The sequence below is a fragment of the Budorcas taxicolor genome, chromosome 7 (assembly GCF_023091745.1).
Source record: "Budorcas taxicolor isolate Tak-1 chromosome 7, Takin1.1, whole genome shotgun sequence".
Classification (NCBI taxonomy): Eukaryota; Metazoa; Chordata; class Mammalia; order Artiodactyla; family Bovidae; genus Budorcas; species Budorcas taxicolor.
Genome location: NC_068916.1, coordinates 15993678 through 16016658, shown reverse-complemented (window position 1 = coordinate 16016658; position 22981 = coordinate 15993678). Strand labels below are relative to the sequence as shown.

Below are 22981 nucleotides of genomic sequence, written 5' to 3'. Positions count from 1 at the left end.
CTTTATTACTCTTTTAATTTTCATCTTTATAACCTTGCAAAAAAGACCCTATTTTTAAGGCAAATTTCATACATATATATTTTATAATTTTTGTGTTTGTTTTGTCTCTTTCATATTGTATTTTTGAGAGTCAACCTCTACTCTAGATTTTTAATCTTTGTTTTTTGCTTTTTGTTATCAATTTTGTACCTTTAAGAATCTAATCTTCAGCTTTGCGCAGTGGCAGTATCGTAGCCAATGAGGTTTATCCAAGGCACGATTATTGCTAATTGAAAATAATCTAATCTTCAGTACCCATTTTCACTTAGGGGTGTGATAACTGCCTTGATTGCTCCCTCCCCCTTTTGACTCTCCTTTTTCTCCCGCAGGTCACCTCTATCTCCTCCCTCCCGCTTCTCTTCTCTACCCAACCCTGTGAATCTCTCTGTGTGTTCTGGGCTGTGGAGAACACTTAGGGAACTGATTACTGGCTAGATCTGTCTCTCTCCTTTTGACTCCCCCTCTTCTCCTCCTGGTCACCTCTATCTCCTTCCTCCCTCTTCTCTTCTCTGTGTAACTCTGTGAACCTCTCTGACTGTTCCCGACTGTGGAGAGCACATAAGGAATTGATTACTGGCTAGAATGCTCTCCCCCCTTTTGATTTCCCCTATTCTCCTCCTGGTCACCTCTATCTCCCTCCTTCCTCTTGTCTTCTCCATGTAACTCAGTGAACCTCTCTGGGTGTCCCTCACTGTGGAGAATCTTTTCACCATTAACCTAGATGTTTTGTCACCCGTGCTGTATGGATGGAGAAGTCTTAAGAATAAGACTGAAAGCCAGAGGCAAGAGACTTGAATCCAAAACTTGAAAACACCAGAAAACTCCTGACCCCAGGGAACATTAATCAACAAGAGCTCATCCAAGAGCCTCCATACCTACACTGAAACCAAACTCCACCCAAGAGCCAACAAGTTTCAGAGCAAGACATACCAAGCTAATTCTCCAGCAATGCAGGAACATAGCCCTGAGCATTAAAATACAGGCTGCCCAAAGTCACACCAAACCCACTGATACCTCAAAACTCACTACTGGACACTTCATTGCACTTCAGAGAGAAGAGATCCAGCTCCACCCACCAGAACAGCGAAGCAAGCTTCCCTGACAAGGAAACCTTGACAAGCCACTAGTCCACCCCACCCACAGGGAGCAACCTCCACAATAAATAGGAACCTCAAACTTCCAGCATACAGAAAGGCCACCCCAAACAGAGCAATCTAAACAAGATGAAAAGGCAGAGAAATATTCAGCAGGTAAAGGAACGTGATAAATGCCACCATACCAAACAAAAGAGGAGGAGATAGGGAGTCTACTTGAAAAAGAATTCAAAATAATGATAGTAAAGATGATCCAAAATCTTGGAAACAATATGCAGTTATGGATAAATGGTCTGGAGACAAGGATTGAGAAGATGCAAGAAATTTTTAACAAGGACCTAGAAGAAATAAAAAAGGGTTAATCAATAATGAATAATGCAATAACTGAGATCAAAAGCACTCTGGAGGGAACCAACAGTAGAATAACTAAGGCAGAAGATAGGATAAGTGAGGTGGAAGATAGAATGGTGGAAATAAATGAAGCAAAGAGGAAAAAAGAAAAAGAATTAAAAGAAATGAGGACAACCTCAGAGACCTCTGGGATAATGTCAAACACACAAACATTCGAATCATAGGAGTCCCAGAAGAAGAAGACAAAAAGAAAGGCCATGAGAAAATACTTGAGATAATAGTTGAAAACTTCCCTAAAATGGGGAAGGAAATAGCAATCCAAGTCCAAGAAACCCAGAGTCCCAAACAGGATAAACCCAAGGTGAAACACCCCAAGATATATTAATCAAGTTAATGAAGATCAAACACAAAAGGCAAATATTAAAAGCAGCAAGGGAAAGGCAACAAATAACACACAAAGGGATTCCCATAGAGATAACAGCTGATCTTTCAGTAGAACCTCTTTAGGCCAGAAGGGAATGGCAAGACATACTTAAAGTGATGAAAGAAAATAACCTACCACCCAGATTACTGTACCCAGCAAGGATCTCATTCAAATATGAAAGAGAAATCAAAAGCTTTACAGACAAGCAAAAGCTGAGAGAATTCAGCACCACCAAACCAGCTCTCCAACAAATGCTATAGGATCTTCTCTAGACAGGAAACACAGAAAAGGTTTATAAACTCGAACCCAAAACAACAAAGTAAATGGCAATGGGATCATACTTATCAACAATTACCTTAAATGTAAATGGACTGAATGCCCCCAACCAAAAGACAAAGACTGGCTGAATGGATACAAAAACAAGACCCCTATATATGCTGTCTACAAAAGACCCACCACAAACCAAGGGACACATACAGACTGAAAGTGAAGGGCTGGAAAAAGATATTTCACCCAAATGGAGACCAAAAGAAAGCAGGAGTAGCAATACTCACATTAGATAAAATAGACTTTGAAGTAAAGGCCATGAAAAGAGGCAAAGAAAGACACTACATAACGATCAAAGGATCAACCCAAGAGTAAGATATAACAATTATAAATATATATGCACTTGCAAATCCAGACTTAAATTGAAGAAAGTAGGGAAAACCAATAGACCATTCAGGTCTAAATCAAATGACCTAAATCAAATCCCTTATGATTATACAGTGGAAGTGAGAAATAGATTTAAGGGACTAGATCTGATAGACAGAGTGCTTGATGAACTATGTATGGAGGTTTGTGACATTGTACAGGAGACAGGGAACAAGACCATCCCCAAGAAAAATAAATGCAAAGAAAGCAAAATGGCTGTCTGAGGGGGCCTTACAAATAGCTGTGAAAAGAAGAGAAGTGAAAAGCAAAGAAGAAAAGAAAGGATATACCCATTGGAATGCAGAGTTTCAAAGAATAGCAAGGAGAGATAAGAAAGCCTTCCTCAGTGATCAATGCAAAGTAGAGGAAATGGGAATGGGAGAGAATGGGAAAGACTAGAGATCTCTTCAAGAAAATTAGACAAATGGGATCTAATTAAAATTAAAAGCTTCTGCACAATAAAGGAAACTATAAGCAAGGTGAAAAGACAGCTTTCGGAATGGGAGAAAATAATAGCAAATGAAGCAAATGACAAACAACTAATCTCAAATATATGCAAGCAACTTATGCAGCTCAATTCCAGAAAAATAAACGACCCAATAAAAAAATGGGCCAAAGAACCAAATAGGCATTTCTCCAAAGAAGACATACAGATGGCTAACAAACACATGAAAAGATGCTCAATATCACTCATTATCAGAGAAATGCAAATCAAAACCACAATGAGGTACCATTTCACGCCAGTCAGAATGGCTGCGATCCAAAAATCTAAAGGCAAGAAATGCTGGAGAGGGTGTGGAGAAAAGGGAGCCCTCTTACACTGTTGGTGGGAATGCAAACTAGTACAGCCACTATGGAGAACAGTGTGGAGATTCCTTAAAAAACTGGAAATAGAACTGCCTTATGACCCAGCAATCCCAATGCTGGGCATACGCACCAAGGAAACCAGAATTGAAAGAGACACGTGTACTCCAATGTTCATCGCAGCACTGTTTATAATAGCCAGGACATGGAAACAACCTAGATGTCCATCAGCAGATGAATGGATAAGAAAGCTGTGGTACATATACACAATGGAATATTACTCAGCCATTAAAAAGAATACATTTGAATCAGTTCTAATGAGGTGGATGAAACTGGAGCCGATTATACGGAGTGAATTAAGCCAGAAAGAAAAACACCAATACAGAATACTAACACATATATATGGAATTTAGAAAGATGGTAATGATAACCCTGTATGCGAGACAGCAAAAGAGACACAGATGTATAGAATGGACTTTTGGACTCTGAGGGAGAGGGAGAGGGTGGGATGATTTGGGAGAATGGCATTGAAACATGTATACTATCATGTAAGAAACGAATCTCCAGTCTATGTTCAATACAGGATACAGGAGGCTTGGGGCTGGTGCACGGGGATGATCCAGAGAGATGATATGGGGTGGGAGGTGGGAGGGGGGTTCAGGATTGGGAACTCATGCACACCCGTGGCTGATTCATGTCAATGTATGGCAAAACCAATACAGTATTGTTAAGCAAAATAAAGTAAAAATTAAAAAAAGAAAAAGAAAACTAGAGATACCAAGGGAACAATTTATGCAAAGATGGGCTCAATAAAGGACAGAAATGGTCTGGACCTAACAGAAGCAGGAGATATTAAGAAGAGGTGGCAAGAATACACAGAAAAACTGTACAAAAAAGATCTTCACGACCCAGATAATCATGATGGTATGATCACTCACCTAGAGCCAGACATCCTGGAATGTGAAGTCAAGTGGGCCTTAGGAAGCATCACTACGAACAAAGCTAGTGGAGGTGATGGAATTCCAGTTGAGCTATTTCAAATCCTGAAAGATGATGCTGTGAAAGTGCTGCACTCAATATGCCAGCAAATTTGGAAAACTCAGCAGTGGCCACAGGACTGGAAAAGGTTAGTTTTCATTCCAGCCCAAAGAAAGGCAATGCCAAAGACTGCTCAAACTACCGCACAATTGCACTCATCTCACCCACTAACAAAGTAATGCTCAAATTCTCCAAGCCAGGCTTCAGCAATACATGAACTGTGAACTTCCAGATGTTCAAGCTGGTTTTAGAAAAGGCAGAGGAACCAGAGATCAAATTGCCAATATCCGCTGGGTCATCAAAAAAGCAAGAGAATTCCAGAAAAACATCGATTTCTGCTTTATTGACTATACCAAAACCTTTGATGGTGTGGATCGCAATAAACTGTGGAAAATTCTGAGAGAGATGGGAATACCAGACCACTTGACCTGCCTCTTGAGAAATCTGTATGCAGGTCAGGAAGCAACAGTTCGAACTGCACATGGAACAACAGACTTGTTCCAAATCGGAAAAGGAGTACGTCAAGGCTGTATATTGTCACCCTGCTATTTAACTTCTATGTAGAGTCCATCATGAGAAATGCTTGGCTGGATGAAGCACTAGCTGGAATCAAGATTGCCAGGAGAAATATCAATAACTTCAGATATGCAGATGACACCACCCTTGTGGCAGAAAGTGAGGAAGAACTAAAGAGCCTCTTGAGGAAAGTGAAAGAGGAGAGTGAAAAATTTGGCTTAAAGCTCAACATTCAGAAAACTAAGATCATGGCATCTGGTCCCATCACTTCGTGGCAGATAGATGGGGAAACAGTGGAAACAGTGGCTGACTTTATTTGGGGGGCTCCGAAATCACTGCAGATGGTGACTGCAGCCATGAAATTAAAAGACGCTTACTCCTTGGAAGGAAAGTTATGACCAACCTAGATAGTATATTCAAAAGCAGAGACATTACTTTGCCAACAAAGGTCTGTCTAATCAAGACTATGGTTTTTCCTGTGGTCATGTATGGATGTGAGAGTTGGACTGTAAAGAAAGCTGAGTGCCAGAAAATTGATGCTTTTGAACTGTGGTGTTGGAGAAGACTCTTGAGAGTCCCTTGGACTGCAAGGAGATCCAAACAGTCCATCCTAAAGGAGATCAGTCCTGGGTGTTCACTGGAAGAAGTGATGTTGAAGCTGAAACTCCAATATTTTGGCCACCTCATGCAAAGAACTGACTTATTGGAAAAGACCCTGATGCTGGGAAAGACTGAAGGTGGGAGGAGATGGGGACAACAGAGGATGAGGTGGTTGGATGGCATCACCGACTCGATGGACATGAGTTTGGGTAAACTCCAGGAGTTGGTGGTGGAGAGGGAAGCCTGGCATGCTGCAGTCCATGGGGTCACAAAGAGTTGGACACGACTGAGTGACTGAACTGAACTAAACTAAACATAGGAGCACCACAACATGTAAGGCAAATGCTAACAAGTATGAAACGGGAAATTAACAGTAACACAATAATAGTGGGAGACTTTAATACCCCACTCATACATATGCATAGGTCAACTAAACAGAAAATTAGCTAAGAAACACAAACTTTAAGTGATACAACGGACCAGTTAGACCTAATTGATATTTATAGGACATTTCACCCCAAACCAATGAATTTCACCTTTTTCTCAAGTGCACATGGAACCTTCTCCAGGATAGCTCACATCCTGGGCCATAAATCTAGCCTTGGTAAACTCAAAAAAATGAAGTCATTCCAAGCATCTTTGCTGATCACAGTGTGGTAAGATTAGATGTCAACTACAGGAAAAAACTATTAAAAATACAAACATATGGAGGCTAAACCACATGCTTCTGAATAACCAACAAATCACAGAAGAAATTAAAAAAGAAATCAAAATATGCAAAGCAATGGATGAAAATGAAAACACAACAACCCAAAACCTATGGGATTCAGTAAAAGCAGTGCTAAGGGGAAGGTTCATAGCAATACAAGCTTACCTCAAGAAACAAGAGAAAAATCAAATAAATAACCTAAGTTTACACCTAAAGAGACCATAGCAAAAATCAACAAAGCTAAAAGCTGGTTCTTTGAGATGATAAATAAAATAGACAAACCATTAGGCAGACTCATCAAGAAAAAATAGAGAAGAATCAAATCAACAAAATTAGAAATGAAAATGGAGAAATCACAACAGGCAACACAAAAATACAAAGGATCATAAGAGACTACTATTAGCAACTATATGCCAATAAAATGGACAACTTGGAAGAAATGGATGAATTCTTAGAAAAGTATAACCTTCCAAAACTGAACCAGAAAGAAATAGAAAACCTTAACAGACTCATCACAATTGCGGAAATCGAAACTGTAATCAGAAATCTTCCAACAAACAAAAGCCCAGGACCAGATGGCTTCACAGCTGACTTCTACCAACAATTTAGAGAAGAGCTAACACCTATCCTACTCAAAGTCTTCCAGAAAATTGCAGAGGAAGGTAAACTGCCAAACTCATTCTATGAAGCCACCATCACCCTAATACCAAAACCAGACAAAGATGCCACAAAAACAGAACTGCAGGCCAAAATCACTGATGAAAATAGATGCAAAAATCCTTAACAAAATTCTAGCAAACAGAATCCAACAACATATTAAAAAGATCACATATCATGACCAAGTGGACTTTATCCCAGGGATGCAAGGATTCTTCAGTATTCGCAAATCAATGTGATACACCACATTAAGAAATTGAAAGATAAAAACTATATGATTATCTCAATAAATACAAAGAAAGCCTTTGACAAAATTCAACACCCATTTATGATTAAAACCCTCCAGAAAGCAGGCATTGAAGGAACATACCTCAACATATTATAAGCCATATATGATAAACCCACAGCAAACATTATCCTCAATGGTGAAAAATTGAAAGCATTTCCCCTAAAGTCAGGAAGAAGACAAAGGTGCCCACTTTCACCGCTACTATTTAACATAGTTCTGGAAGTTTTAGCCACAGCAATCAGAGAAGAAAAAGAAAGAAAAGGAATCCAGATTGGAAAAGAAGATGTAAAACTCTCACTGTTTGCAGATGACATGATCCTCTACATAGAAAACCCAAAAGACCCCACCAGAAAATTGCTAGAGCTAATCAATAAATATAGTAATGTTGCAGGATATACAATTAACACACAGAAATCCCTTATATTCCTATACACTAACAATGAGAAAACAGAAAGAGAAATTAAGGAAACAATTCCATTCACCACTGTGATTAAAATAAAATACTTAGGAATAAATCTACCTAAAGAAACAAAAGACCTATATATAGAAAACTATAAAACACTGATGAAAGAAATAAAAGATGACACAAATAGATGGAGAAATATACCATGTTCATGGATTGGAAGAATCAATATAGTGAAAATGAATATACTACCCAAAGCAATCTATAGATTCAATGCAATCTCTTATCAAGCTACCAACGGTATTTTTCAGAGAACTAGAACAAATAATTTCACTGTTTGTATGGAAATACAAAAAAACTCAAATAGCCAAAGCAATCTTGAGAAAGAAGAATGGCACTGGAGGAATCAACCTGCCTGGTGTCAGACTATACTACAAAGCTACAGTCATCAAGGCAGTATGGTACTGGCACAAAGACAGAAATATAGATCAATGGAACAAAATAGAAATCCCAGAGATAAACCCACGCACCTATGGACACCTTATCTTTGACAAAGGAGGCAAGAATATACAATGGAGAAAAGACAATCTCTTTAACAAGTGGTGCTGGGAAAACTGGTCAACCACTTGTAAAAGAATGAAACTAGAACACTTTCTAACACCTTACACAAAAATAAACTCAAAACGGATTAAAGATCTAAATGTAAGGCCAGAAACTATAAAACTCCTAGAGGAAAACATAGGCAAAACACTTTCCGACATAAATCACAGCAGGATCCTCTATGACCCACCTCTGAGAGTAATGGAAATAAAAGCAAAAATAAACAAATGGGACCTAATTAAACCTAAAAGCTTTTGCACAACGAAAGAAACTATAGGCAAGGTGAAAAGACAGCCTTCCGAATGGGAGAAAATAATAGCAAATGAAGCAAATGACAAAGAATTAATCTCAAAAATACACAAACAGCTCATGCAGCTCAATTCCAGGAAAATAAGTGACCCAATCAAAAAATGGGCCAAAAAACTAAACAGACATTTCTCCAAAGAAGACATAAGGTGGCTAACAAACACATGAAAAAGATGCTCAACATCACTCATTATCAGAGAAATGCAAATTAAAACCACAATGAGGTACCATCTCACGCTGATCAGAATGGCTGCTATCAAAAAGTCTACAAACAATAAATGCTGGAGAGGGTGCAGAGAAAAGGGAACCCTGTTACACTGTTGGTGGGAATGCAAACTAGTATAGCCACTATGAAGAAGAGTGTGGAGATTCCTTAAGAAATGAAATAGAACTGCCATACAACCCAGCAATCCCATTGCTGGGCATATACACCGAGGAAACCAGAATTGAAAGAGACTCATGTACCCCAATGTTCATTGCAGCACTGTTTACAATAGCCAGGACATGGAAGCAATCTAGATGTCCATCGGCAGACAAGTGGGTAGGAAACTTGTGGTACATATACACAATGGAATATTTCTCAGCCATTAAAAAGAATGCACTTGAATCAGTTCTAATGAATGGATGAAACTGGAGCCTATTATACAGAGTGGAGTAAGTCAGCCCTAGGAAATTTCAAAGACATGGGAAATAAAGGAAGTCTTAGATTAGTCCATTAGAGAGCCACTAGGTAGGTTAAAAAAAAAAACCACAGTTAAGATTTTTTTAGCATAAGGTTCATATAGCTCCTTCTGGTACTAGTAACCTGTGTGAAGAAAGTGGGGTGTTGTTTAATAGGTCTCTTTTGGGAAGGAAAATAACAAATGGTACCCACTTAAATTAAAATATCATGAAGCTTTATAACAAAATTCAGCTCTTTTTACTCTTCATTAAGAATTCCACATGTTGGAAACTAGAGTTTGGATACCAAGATCCTGGCATGTTTCTTTTAAATTTATGTTAAAAGCTATTTTAAAATACGTACTTTATTTGATCTGATTTGATTTAATCAACAACTTGACAATATGTATTTGCCTCTTGTGTTTGAGGACAGAAATTTCTAAATATATTCTGAAACAGATTTATAGATTCACAAAAGCCTGCATTAATTCACTTCTAAACCATGTAACTTATTTTGAGTTTGTAATTATCATCAGTGTTCTCACATTTTAAATTGTTTGCAGATTTCATAGGAATAATTTTATCTAAAAATAGTTCATTTTCCAGGGTCTGTAGAATATCAGGGAGACCTCATTTCTCTTTGTCACAACAATCATTTCAATGAACATTTGGACAACAGCATATACACAACTATAGGTGAAAGTGTTGGATTCTGTTATGGTAATTATGTCAATAATTCATGACATTAAGTACACTCCAAGGAAATGTTTAGATTTTTACAGTTTTATGGTTTTCGTATGTTTTGTTAAGTCTCCTCTGGATATTTTACTATATTACACTCTAAACTAGGACTATTTTTCCAGCATGCATTCTAATACAAATAATTAGAAAGTAGAGACACTCCTCCATGGTGAAAGTCCCTCAGTCGTGTCTGACTCTTTGCGACCCCATGGGCTATACAGGCCATGGAATTCTCCAGGCCAGAATGTTGAAGTGGGTAGCCATTCCCTTCTCCAGGGAATCTTCCCAATCCAGGGATCAAACCCAGGTCTCCCACATTGCAGGCAGATTCTTTACCAGCTGAGCCACAAGGGAAGCCCTAAAACATGGACTTTATCTAATTGTGTGGCATGCATATCTCTGGTTGAGTTAGTATAATTGAGCCTGATAGAGGTCAAATAGTTAGTAGCTTCCACCAAACTAGAAAATGTCCACACCTGAAATATTTCCATCAAACACTCCATTTCATATTTTGGTAAAAGAAGCAGAAGCAAACCATGAGGAAAAGAAACGTGAAATGAGACAGCCGGAAGGGACAAAGATTTGGCAGAGGCCCTCACACAGAAGAGTAGAAACAGGATTGACATTCTCCCCTCAAATCAGCAAATCTCCAGTATCAGGGCAGCTGCCAACAGAATTAGTGTTGAAAAAATTCCAGACATAACTAATAAGGAAACAAGGTGCACATGTTCTAAACACATCTTCCACTTCTGAGGACATGGGCATGTTGATAATCATTGCAGAACCATTAGAAACGCTATGAGCTAGCAAAACATGAACAGAAAACAGACTGCTTGATGCAAACCCATTGTTAAGCCCTGCTACACTAACTCAACTAGAGACATTCATGCCACACAGTTAAAGTCCATGTTTTAGGGCAGAATTTATCATTTTCCCCAGAGAAACTAATGATATAGATAAAAATGAAGGCCTTTACTCTCTTCTGACATAATATCTACTTTTTTTCTTTTGCTTCCAGAATATTGAGCTGAATACCTCACTCTTGGTGGGAGTGAATTAATAATATTAATATTTGATGGGACTCAGTTTTTTAGGGTGGAAAATCCAGGTCACTTCACGTCTCTCCATGGAGGCACATTTCAGCAATATCTCTGTCAGCAGCCAACATTCAGGCTGAGCCACTTTCTCTAAGAATGGCCTCAGGCCAGGGGACCAGTGTTTCAAAGGGATTGTGTGCCTCAGTCTGAGGGTTCTAGCAGCAGGAGGGGCTGGTATTCAGCAGTCTCACTAATTTTAAGACCTCCAGGAACAGAGCTTGGAAATCCTGCTGGTGAATAGAGAAGGAAGGATGCATAATTCTCTCCTCTCTTGAAAGGAGTGAAGAGGAAAAAATTTCAGATAATAGAAGGACAAAGAAGGATAGAATACTCAAAATTCTTTGGTCTACATCTCTGTCACTTCTGTGCACACCTCAGATCGTTTTCAAGGAGATGAAACACACATATGCAAATGCAAACAAGAACTTACTCATAAGGTATTATCAGTTGCATTGGCCTTCTCAGGAAGGAGATCTGGAATACACCTGCTTGTAGTTTTTTTTTTTGTTTGTTTGTTTTTTTTTCTAATTTTAAAATCTTTAATTCTTACATGTGTTCCCAAACATGAACCCCCCTCCCACCTCTGCTTGTAGTTTTAATGTATGGATGGGGGTGCTTCAGGCAATCCGCCTAAACTTCAAACTCTATCCCACATGCAGTGTGTAAAGACTGCAGGAGCAAGAAAAGATAAATCGGAGAGAACGACATAGCCGGAGATGCCCAACTTAGAGACCAAGTCCTGTATCTAGGCTCAGCTCATGAGAATAGGGATTGGCATCTGATCCCTGCTCTGCTCTCAAAAAGGAAAACACCCCTCACGTCAGCCCAGCCTATGCCCATGACCCCTCTGTCTCTCAGCCTGTGGAAAACTTGCATGGTGTGTGCCAGTCTGGTGTGCCAGACAAGGGTGCACTTAGAACCAGACAGCGGGTGTCTATAAGGGAGTCACAGTGCTGAGACCTCACCGTCAGTGTCCCGATGATGCGAGCAGCCTGCCTTCCCCTTCTTTTTACTGCTTCATGTCAGTCCCATGGAGGAGCTCTGGGGAGCCTCCTGTCCTGGGGCTCTGCACCTGCCTCCCTCAGTCCTGGTGAGAAGCAATGACCATAAACATGCTTTTCCCCTTCCCTCTGTGATTGCCTCATAGTCTGTGACTCTCAAACTTCAGAGCTTGAGATCAGAGAGGGAGATGTGGGGGAGACAAGCCCATACTGACACTGAGGGCTCTGCCCTGCTATTGATGTCCCTGCACGGAGCTCATGGTGGTTGTGTCAGACACACCAAAGGGAAACTTCTGCACTCTTGGTGAGCATGTCAATTGGTGCAGCCATTAAAGAAAAAAAAAGTACGGAGGTTCATCAAAAAATTAAAATTAGAACCACTGTAGGAACCAGCAATTCCACTTCTGGGTACGTATCAGGAAGAAAAATGAAGCCAGTATCCTAAATAATCATCTACCCTCACATGATCATTGCAGGATCATTTCCAATAGTCAAGACATGGGAAAATGACCTAAATATCAAAAGATGAGTAAATTTAAAAAGAGTAATTTTATATTTTACGCATAGGTAGGTACAAACTACTACCATTTCACCTTTTAAATTATTTTATTAAATCTTCAATGTACAATAGCTTCTTTACACATGAACTAAATTTTTTTACAAGAATGATGTTAGGTCTTATTACATGGTGATTCTAGCTAGTAGTTTTTCCAAATGTTGGGGAAAATCTTGAAAAAGGATTTTCACATCTCACCCAAAACATTGAAATTTAACATTATCAAAGAAAGAGATGCTTCTACACTCTTGAACAGTGGCCACTGGAAAGACATTTCAAAAAGAAAGAATTGTATCTCAAAAGCATTTTTATGATTTTTTCCTCCAAAGACAGTAATGTTTTTACATAATTAAGTCCATTCACAAAATGGCTTTCTGCACGTGCTCTCATGCCTTGGGCCACATCACCAAATATTTATGCATGACTGAAATGAGAGTTTCCTTGACATTGTTATTTCCATAGCCTGAAGCTGTTCTGTTACCTCCAGGCTCTCATTCTCCCTGATTTATACAATCAAGCCCCTGTCAAATAACAAGCTCAATATCGCCATCTCTCCATAATCCCCACTTTCTCCATGGCCTCCTGGACAATAGTTTCCTCCACCATATGATCCTTCCATATTCCTCCTACCATTCAGTTTCCCACTCTTCAGTAACTCGTACTTTGAAGGTTTCTGCTTATAATTTCCCAAATTATTGCAATTCTGACTTCCATTGTTGTTCCTTCCTCTCGCTCTGCAGCCCCTATCCTGGTGGCCATGTCCAGGTCCTCCTCCATAACCAGGACTAACCCTCAAACTACCACCTCCTGGTCCCCCTCCATACCCATGGTCACCATCCCCAGATTCACCACTGCTCCCACCTCCATCAGATCCTCCTCTAAAGTCCCTTCCTTGTCCAGCTCCAAAATTTCCACCACCACTATGCAAGTATAGGAAATCAACCTTACCTCCTCCCTTTCCTATTCTAGAATGCTGGAGTTCCTGCATTTCTTGTCTAGACAAGGCCTTTCTTACTTCTGCATGATAACCATTGATGGTATGGTATTTCTGCAATACAAGCTTATCCACAGGATCATGGTCATCAAAAGTCACAAACCCAAAGCCTCTTTTCCTTCCAGACTCCCTATCACTAATGATCTCAACGGCATTGATGTTTCCATATTTCCCAAAGTAATCTCTAAGATGATGCTTCTCTGTGTCTTCTCCAATTCTACAAACAAACAGCTTCTTCACAGTGACAAGAGCCCCTGGTTTTCCATAGTCCTCTCTTGGGACAGCGCGTTTGGGGGCGACCCTTTTCCCATCGATGGAATGAGGTCTGGCCGCCATGGCAGCATCCACCTCAGCCACAGAGGAAAACGTGACAAAACCAAATCTTCTTGATGTCTGGCTGGCAGGATCTCTTATGACCACACAGTCTGTAAGATATCCCCACTGCCGGTAGTAGTTCCATAGAGTTTCTTCTGTGGTTTCAGAGCTCAAGCCACCAACAAAGAGTTTGCAGAATTCTTCATTATCTCTCTTATTCCTCTCCAAAGGATCAGATGTTGACGTTTTTTTCATCACGCGCTTGGGCGCTTGAGCCATTTTTCTGAAGCTGAGGAGGATGAAGGAGATCTCAGAGACTAACAGGAACCTGACCAATCCCAGCTCCTGGCTTCCACTGCTCCGGAAACAAAGCCTCCAGGAGAACCTCCACGTCCTGGCTTCGGGGATGCTATTACTGCCTCTGGAGCCTCTGCCGCCCTTGAATCAGTCTTGAGCCGCTTTCAATTTTTCTGCAAAACATTATTTAACAGAGTGACCTTTCCTAATGCATATTACCTTCTCTATGTTGATTTCTTTCCATTTTAAATTCTATCTGCATTATTATCTATTAATTTTACACTGTTTTTCTCACAAATGGAAAATTCAGTGAATAGATTACTAACGTGGACTTTAAGGCTTTATGCTGAGTTATCTACCTTTTGCTTTGCCCTTACAGGGGCTTGCCTGGTGCCCTCAATGGTAAAGAATATGCCTGCAGGGCGGAAGACCCATGTTCCATCCCTGGGTGGGAAGATACCCTTGAGAAGGGAATGGTTACCCACTCCAGTATTCAGAGGAGCCTGGAGGACTATAGTCCATGGGGTCACAAAGAGTTAAACACAACTGAGTGACTAACATACACACACATGGGGAAAGTGAAGCCAGAAAGGATAAAGGGAGGAAGAAATTTAAATTACTGATGATGAAAAGATTGGTGGTGTGGTGGTTTAGTCACTAAGTTGTGTTCAGCTCTTTTCAACCCTGTAGATGGGCCATAGCCTGCCAGGCTCCTCTGTCCATGAAATTCTCCAGGCAAGAATACTGGAGTGGGTTGCGATTTCCTTCTCCAGGGGAACGCCTAACTGAGGACATATTTGAGCAGAAAACTTAATTGCAAAAAAAAAAAAGAGAGAACAAAAGAAAGAAAAAGACTCAACCACAGCGTGGGTAAAGAATTTTCCACAGAGGATAACAATTTAAACAAAGCAGAGCCAAGTATTGTTCCCATTTCTTGGTGATGTCGATTTTTAATCTCTCCTGTTATTCCAAGAAAGTTTCAAATGCAAAACTATACAAAACCTTGAATATTTTGTAACATTAACACTTAGGATATACCTTTCAATAACATAACTTTTTCTTGTAAGAGCTAACTCTAGGAAATTTCACCTAGAAAAGAATGCACGTGGACACTGTTCCCATTAATATGGATGCCCCACTTACCAGAACAGGCTGATCTGTGAAAGAGGCTGATGCTGGTTCCCCCTGACCCGATCCTGATGCTGACCTGTGACTCGATCCTGAGATGTAGACCACCTGTAGCTTGCCAGAGAAAGCAGTGACTTCTGCCTCGGATTCCCCTTTTATGGAGGGAGTGGGTAACCCAATCAATGGATTTTTCAAAGACACACCCTATCTCAGATCAAAGGGATTTAAGAGATTCTTCAGTCTTTATACACAAATGCAAAAATAGGAGGCTGTTAACACTGTCAGAAACTATCCTAGATGAAAAAAATGGGACTTCGTTGTTGGCACCATGGATGAGAATCTGCCTGCTAAAGCAAGGGACACAGGTTCGATCCCCAGTCCGGAAAGATTCCGCATGCTGTGAAGCAACTAAGCCAGTGTGCCAGCTCAACTACTGAGCACTCTAGAGCCTGTGGTCGGTAACAATAGAAGCCCCAATTCACTGCAATTAGAGAAAGCCCACATAGAGCAGGGAATACCCAGCACAGCCAAAAAAGAAAAAAAAAATGTTTAAAAAATGTAATACATCTGTGTATGAAGTGGTATTTGCAGTTCCTATCAAGAAGTTAATCTTTCATTTTTCTCCCACTATGGATACAGTCAACAAAAATAGGAACAGAAGTTTCTATCTATATACAAAGATTTCTAGAAATTGATGTTACAAAAGCAAAAAGGAAAAATAGAGACCTTTTGAATGTTTATCAATAATTGTTGAGGTTGTTTATTCGGTAAGTCCTGTCTGTGACCCTGTGAGCCCCTGGACTATATAGCCCGCCAAACTCCTCTGTTTACGGGATTTTCCAGACAAGAATACTAGAGTGAACTGCCGTGTCCTTCTCGAGGGGATCTTCCCAACCCAGGGATCAAACCAAGGTATTCTGCTCCAAAATGCTTGTTGACAAGTCTGTAATGTCTGTATCACACAGCCATTCTTTTAAAAGGCTAGTATTTTGTACGTTTACCCTTCAACTAATTCCTGGTTAATGTTTGATGATTTCAATCACCTTACCCTTTTCTGATCCTTTGAGGTAATTAGTCTCTCTACTCCCTTTATCTCCCTAGACTAGGGTTTAACACTTTTATTAATCCACTTTTTGTCTGGAAACTTGTCAGTCACGATCATACACACATCAGTGTGTAGTTACAGAAAATTTAGTCATAATTACTTTGAAATTATCCTTTCTTTTCCTAGTCATGCTTTTTGCATTCCTGGTTTTTTAATATGGAATTATTTTACTTTGGACTTAACAACTCACTCTAGTATTTTGTCAAATTCTATGTGGTTCACAATGAAGTGTTTCACTTAAGTTTTGGCAGACATCTTTACTTGGGGCAATGTTGATTCTGGGTATAAAATTCTAGTTGGAGTTGATTCTTCTTAGCTTATTAAAAATGGTGCTCAAGGGACTTCCCTGGTGATCCATTGGTTAAGACTCTGAATTCCCAGTTCAGGGGGCACACGTTTGAGCCCTGGGTGGGAAACCAAGATCCTCCATGCCTCTTGGCCCTATCCCCACCCCACCCCCAAAAAAAGTATAAAAATAGTACTTTCTTGTTATCCATCTTATTTTATTTTTCCTTAGACATCACTAATTAGCCTTTTTCTTGCTTGTTTGGTCTCTGTATTCTCTAAAAGTGCATTACATTAACTTTGGCTTTTAGACCATATTTTAGCTCATTATTGTATCCTGTGTATATAATATTTGACTCAGGATGTTGAGTTATTGCAACCATTGGGTGATGTCTTTTTAAACCATGCTTATGTATTTTCACCTCTGATATCAATTTCTCCTCACTTTCTACTCTCCTTTTCATCACATCTCACTTCTGTTCTAACTGTGTTCTGAATTTTCCAAGATTATTCCCCTTGGATTCTATTGGGATATTTGCTCTTGAACTGTCTTGCTGTTTAGTAGTCTGGTCTGTGCTGGGATCAATGTATTCTTAGCTACTTAAGTTCTTCATTTCAGAAAGTTATAAACAATATGCAGCTTTAAGCTTTGAAAGAAAACAGTTGCTCAATGAGGAGAAAATGGATTCCATTTAGTACAATAAATCTCAAGTGGATAAGGGAAATTTGTAACTTAGATCATATTAAAATATTTTAGGCATCTGTAGTCATCAAAATTCATCTGAAAACTTGAGCAGAGGAAATGATTTGCATTACATATCTTAGTAAAGTACATCAAACTGAATACTGTAAATATAATAATTCTGTTTGATGAAACAAAATACTGAAAAAACACTGGGAAATGGGTCAAACTGTAGAATAGACATGCTGTAAGAAAGGATAAGTTAATATTTGGTGTGAGTCTTCTCTTAGAACTGTCAGTCTTGTGAAATCTCAATGTAGGTCAAGAATAATGGGTCAAATTTCAAATTTAACTGTTGACTTAACAAGGGTTGTAATCATAAGACACCAGTTTTCAAGGCTCAGAATGAAGAAAAGGATATGTTTTCTGATGTGGATGACATTTTGAAATATTTCTTTTTTTTTCTTTAAGGACAAATATTATCTAAAGCAGTGTTCTCTTTCAATTTACTTTCTTTAGTATGCTTTCTACAAAATTTAAAATTACATAGGTCATATTGTCATTTTCTGTTTGTGTTGGCTGGATAGAGCTATGTTTGGTGGTCACTTTTTGTGTGTCCACTTGATTGGGCTTACAGATACCAAGATAGCTGGTTAAGCTTTGTTCCTAGGTGTGTTCTTGAGAGTATTTCTGGAAGAGATTAAAATTTGATTCATAGACTGAGTAAAAGACACTCAACCTCATCAGTGTGGGTGTTATTCAATCTCCTGAGGACCAAAAGAAATGGAACAAAAAGATGAAGGAAGGGTGATTCCACCCCCTCTTCTTGAGCTGCAGTGCCCATCTTTTCCTGCCCTTGGACATCAGAGCTCCTGATTCCCAGGCTTTCACACTTGGACTCAATTATACCACCAGCTTTTCTGCTTCTTCAGCTTGGAGATGATCATTTAGGGGACTTCTCCATCTCAAACCTATAAGACAATTCCTATAATGACTTTCCAGATACATATGAAAAGTTAAGGTTGACTCAGGTTTTTTAAATACTTATTTTATTTATTTGGCTTCTCCAGGTCTTAGTTGTATCATGTGGGATCTTCAGTTGTTGCCGGGGTCCAGCCCCGGTGGATCCAGGGAATTCGAAGGTGGGGACGGCGTCGGTGTCTTTGGAAAAATATATATTTAATTATAGATATAGAGAAAGATTAGAAACGGATAGTGTAGTAGGAGATAGTGTAGTGGAGAAAAGGAGGCTGAATCCAGATGGGAGTCAGCCAGAGAAACGGGAGCAAGAAAGAAGCGACATGGGGGAATCAGTCTTTCCAGAAACTGATCCATTTTCTTTATTTTTAGGTTTGCTTATATACCTTTTGTTACACATAGGGATGAATACAGAGTCACGGGGGGGTTAGCAGTCCTGACCTTTATCAAAATCAGGTGCTTCACATAAAAAGGCCTTAGGGATTTTATGATCCTTTCTTTCTGATAACCAAAAACTTATTTTTTCCAAGGGTGTTTTTTCTTAAACCAGGCACCACCCTCTAAATAAAGTTACATTCCTATAGGGTGAGGGTGTAGTGAATTACAATCAAGAAAGGAATTTATTTAACCCAAGGTTAACATGATTAATCTTAAAGGTTAATACTTATTTCTCCTATATGCTTAAAGGTTAATACTTATTTCTTCCTATATGCTAGTTATATTCATTATAAGGGTAGGGAACATGGAGATTTAGCAGCAAACATCAGCCCAACAAATGAAAATCCTTTCACCAATGCTCCCCTTAAGATCTGTTTAGTCTTAAGATAGTGATAAAGTTACATTTTTACATAACAAGGACACAGTGATTTATAACAAAGTACAGTGCTCTATTACAAAAGAGAAAATTCATTAACTCAAAAAGTCTAGTATTGCTAACCTTAAAAACTACTATATTTCCTTTTCTATATTCCAAATACATTGATTAATATATTCCCAGGTGCCTAAGGATATGGAGGCCTGGCAGCAATCATTGACTCAACAAGAAGAAAAAGCCCTATGCTAATTAAGACTCTCAAAATACTCAAAAGCTCTCTGTGCTGTTTATGGTTAAGAGGTAGTAAACAATCATGTGGCAGGAATACGGATAATCCTGTCACACAAGCTAGTCTGTCAGCAGAGAGGTTTGACCTGAGACATCCTTGTCCCACCCAGAGCAGGGAATTAGCAGCAATTATTGACACAACAAATGAAAAACCCTTCACCAATATAATTCCTAACCAACCCTCTATACTAATAATTTCTAACTCCCCAAAAGAATTTGCCTTTAGTAAGTCTAAAACATCTCGTGCCTCTCAGGTTGGGAGGCTGTAAACAATCACGTGTGGCCGGACGAACCTATACAGGTGGGCTAGATCACCTTCAGAGGAGTCCGTAAGCTGAAACACTCTTGTCACGCCCAGGAATTTTTATTGCCTTGGAGCTGGAGCTGCACGTTTACTCCTTCTCCAAAAAAAAACGGTTATGGAGGAGAGCATAAAACAGACTCTGGTTTTGGGGTTAGATGCTCGGGAACAGGGGGTTTCCTGAGGCTTGATCACGCCTTCGCGTATGCCAAGCCTCCTTCCTCGTGACCTTTGCCATGGGCGGAGCTCCTCACGCTGGCCCCCGGCAAGTTGTGACACGTGTGATCTGGTTCCCTGACTAGGGATCCCACCCAGGCCCCTCGCATTGTGAACAGAAGAGTCTTAGTCACTGGGAAGTAAGTCCCTAACCCAGGATTGTATTTCAGCTAGATAACTGCATCTAGATCTCATGACTAGATAACAAGGAGGAAGGATTTGGGATCTTAAGCTATAGTGGCTACTTTATTGTGTGAATTATTGATTGAAGGAATCAGGTTATCTTTCAAACTTCACTATAATTGGGGTTTTGACCATTGACACTGTAAGGGATCATTTACCTTTACCCTCTGCATCTAACATTCCAGAAGAGTCATAGTTGGGCTTAGAGGTACATGTTTTCTTTGGGGTTTACGGCAAGAAACAGTCACACGTGGTGTTGTAGCCATTCACCAGAGGACAATACAATGTCTTCATTGCAGTTTTAAATTTTAACTATTATCTGACAATTGCACAAATCTACTCATTTCTTGGAGAAGGAAATGGCAACCTACTTGAGCATTCTTGCCTAGAGAATCCCATGGACAGAGGAGCCTGGTAGGCTACAGCCCATGGGGTCGCCAAGAGTTAGACACAACTGAGCAACTTCACTTTCACTTTCACTCATTTCTTACTGTCTATGCATGCTGCTGCTAAGTTGCTTCAGTCGTGTCCGACTCTGCGACCCCATAGACAGCAGCCCATCAGGCTCCCCCGTCCCTGGGATTTTCCAGGCAAGAGTACTGGAGTGGGGTGCCATTGCCTTCTCCTACCAAAGGTCAGATAGCTATATTTCTCCAGATCTATAAGAAAACAGTTGACTTCTGTATCCTCAGTCTTTCCATACTCTCTTATTAATTGTTGGAGTGATTTCTGGTGTTATGGATCCTTTCAGATATTTTACATGGAAAATCCTTTCATACACAGCAGAGCCAGTTTCATTTCTTCCTTCCAAATCTGTATATATTTTATTTCCTTTTCTTGTCTTATTGCATGAGCTGGGCCTTCGAGTATAGTGTGGAACAAGAGTGGTGAGAGGACACCTTACCTAGTGTCTTAGTATCTTAACAACAACAAAGAAAGCTTCTTGTTTCTCACCAGTAAGTGTGATGTTGCCTACAGGTTTCATGCAAACGTTCCATTTTAAGAGGCAGAACTCCCCTCTATTCCTAGTGCATTATCGTAAGTGGATGTTCAGTTCAGTTCAGTTCAGTTGCTCAGTTGTGTCCGACTCTTTGCGACCCCATGAATCGCAGCACGCCAGGCCTCCCTGTCCATCACCAACTCCCGGAGTTCACTCAGACTCATGTCCATCGTGTCAGTGATGCCATCCAGCCATCTCATCCTCTGTCATCCCCTTCTCCTCCTGCCCCCAATCCCTCCTAGCATCAGAGTCTTTTCCAATGAGTCAACTCTTTGCATGAGGTGGCCAAAGTACTGGAGTTTCAGCTTCAGCATCATTCCTTCCAAAGAAATCCCAGGGCTGATCTCCTTCAGAATGGACTGGTTGGATCTCCTTGCAGTCCAAGGGACTCTCAAGAGTCTTCTCCAACACCACAGTTCAAAAGCATCAATTCTTCGGTGCTCAGCCTTCTTCACAGTCCAACTCTCACACCCATACATGACCACAGGAAAAACGATAGCCTTGACTAGACAGATCTTTGTTGGCAAAGTAATGCCTCTGCTTTTGAATATACTATCTAGGTTGGTCTTAACTTTTCTTCCAAGGAGTAAGCGTCTTCTAATCTCATAGCTGCAGTCACCATCTGCAGTGATTTTGGAGCCCCCCAAAATAAAGTCTGACACTGTTTCCACTGTTTCCCCATCTATTTCCCATGAAGTGATGGGACTGAATGCCATGATCTTCGTTTTCTGAATGTTGAGCTTTAAGCCAACTTTTTCACTCTCCTCTTTTACTTTCATCAAGAGGCTTTTTAGTTCCTCTTCACTTTCTGCCATAAGGGTGATGTCATCTGCATATCTGAGGTTATTGATATTTCTCCCGGCAATCTTGATTCCAGCTTGTGTTTCTTCCAGTCCAGCGTTTCTCATGATGTACTCTGCATAGAAGTTAAATAAGCAGGGTGACAATATACAGCCTTGATGTACTCCATTTCCGATTTGGAACCAGTCTGTTGTTCCATGTCCAGTTCGAACTGTTACTTCCTGACCTGCATACAGATTTCTCAAGAGGCAGGTCAGGTGGTCTGGTATTCCCATCTCTTTCAGAATTTTCCACAGTTTATTGTGATCCACACAATCAAAGGCTTTGGCATAGTCAATAAAGCAGAAATAGATGTTTTTCTGGAACTCTCTTGCTTTTTCCATGATCCAGTGGATGTTGGCAATTTGGAAGTGGATGTTAGGTTTTATCAAATGCTCTTTTCTTACCTTCCTTTCCTTCCTGATTTTAATAATATCGGTCTTCCCTCTTTTCTCATTTAGCCTGCCTAGACCTTTATCAATTTTACTGATTATTTCAAATCACCAGCTTTTGATTTTGTTGATAGTCTATATTCCTGCAATTTTTATGTCTTCCCTAGTTTGGGGGGGTGTCATTTTATTTTAGTGTTATTGTGATATAACTGACATATAACATTATTTTTAAATGTACAACATGATTTGATATTTGTATAGATTGTGAAGTATTACAATAAGTCTAGTTAATTAACTAGACTAATATTATCACACATGGTTACAGTTTTTCTTATGATGAAAAATTTTAAATGTCCTCTTTTAGCAACTTTCCAATATGCAATAAAGTATTATTAACTATAGTCACACTGCTACATATTGTATTCCCTGACTTATTTTATAACTGAAAGTTTATAACTTCTGATCTGCCTTCACCTGTTTAGCCCACCCCTTGACAACCCTCTCTTCACTTACCCCCTCTGGCAACTACCAATCTGTTCTCCCTATCTGTGAACTTGGGGTTTTCTTTTTTCTTTTGCATTCTTT

At 39.7% G+C, this 22981-nt stretch overlaps 1 protein-coding gene and 1 pseudogene across 1 annotated transcript; one reads left to right on the top strand and one right to left on the bottom strand.

Annotated features, from left to right (window-relative positions):
* Window positions 1–208: 208 nt before the first annotated feature.
* LOC128051848 (uncharacterized) lies at window positions 209–313 on the top strand (annotated as a pseudogene).
* Window positions 314–13083: 12770 nt separating this feature from the next.
* LOC128051453 (heterogeneous nuclear ribonucleoproteins A2/B1-like) lies at window positions 13084–14166 on the bottom strand. Its single transcript, XM_052644042.1, has one exon. The coding sequence runs from the start codon at window positions 14164–14166 to the stop codon at window positions 13084–13086; it is 1083 nt and encodes a 360-aa protein (XP_052500002.1).
* Window positions 14167–22981: the final 8815 nt, after the last annotated feature.

Bases quoted from the DNA above. Each gene is read 5' to 3' on its own strand.
- LOC128051453 (XM_052644042.1), bottom strand. From the start codon at position 14,166: ATGGCTCAAGCGCCCAAGCGCGTGATGAAAAAAACGTCAACATCTGAT.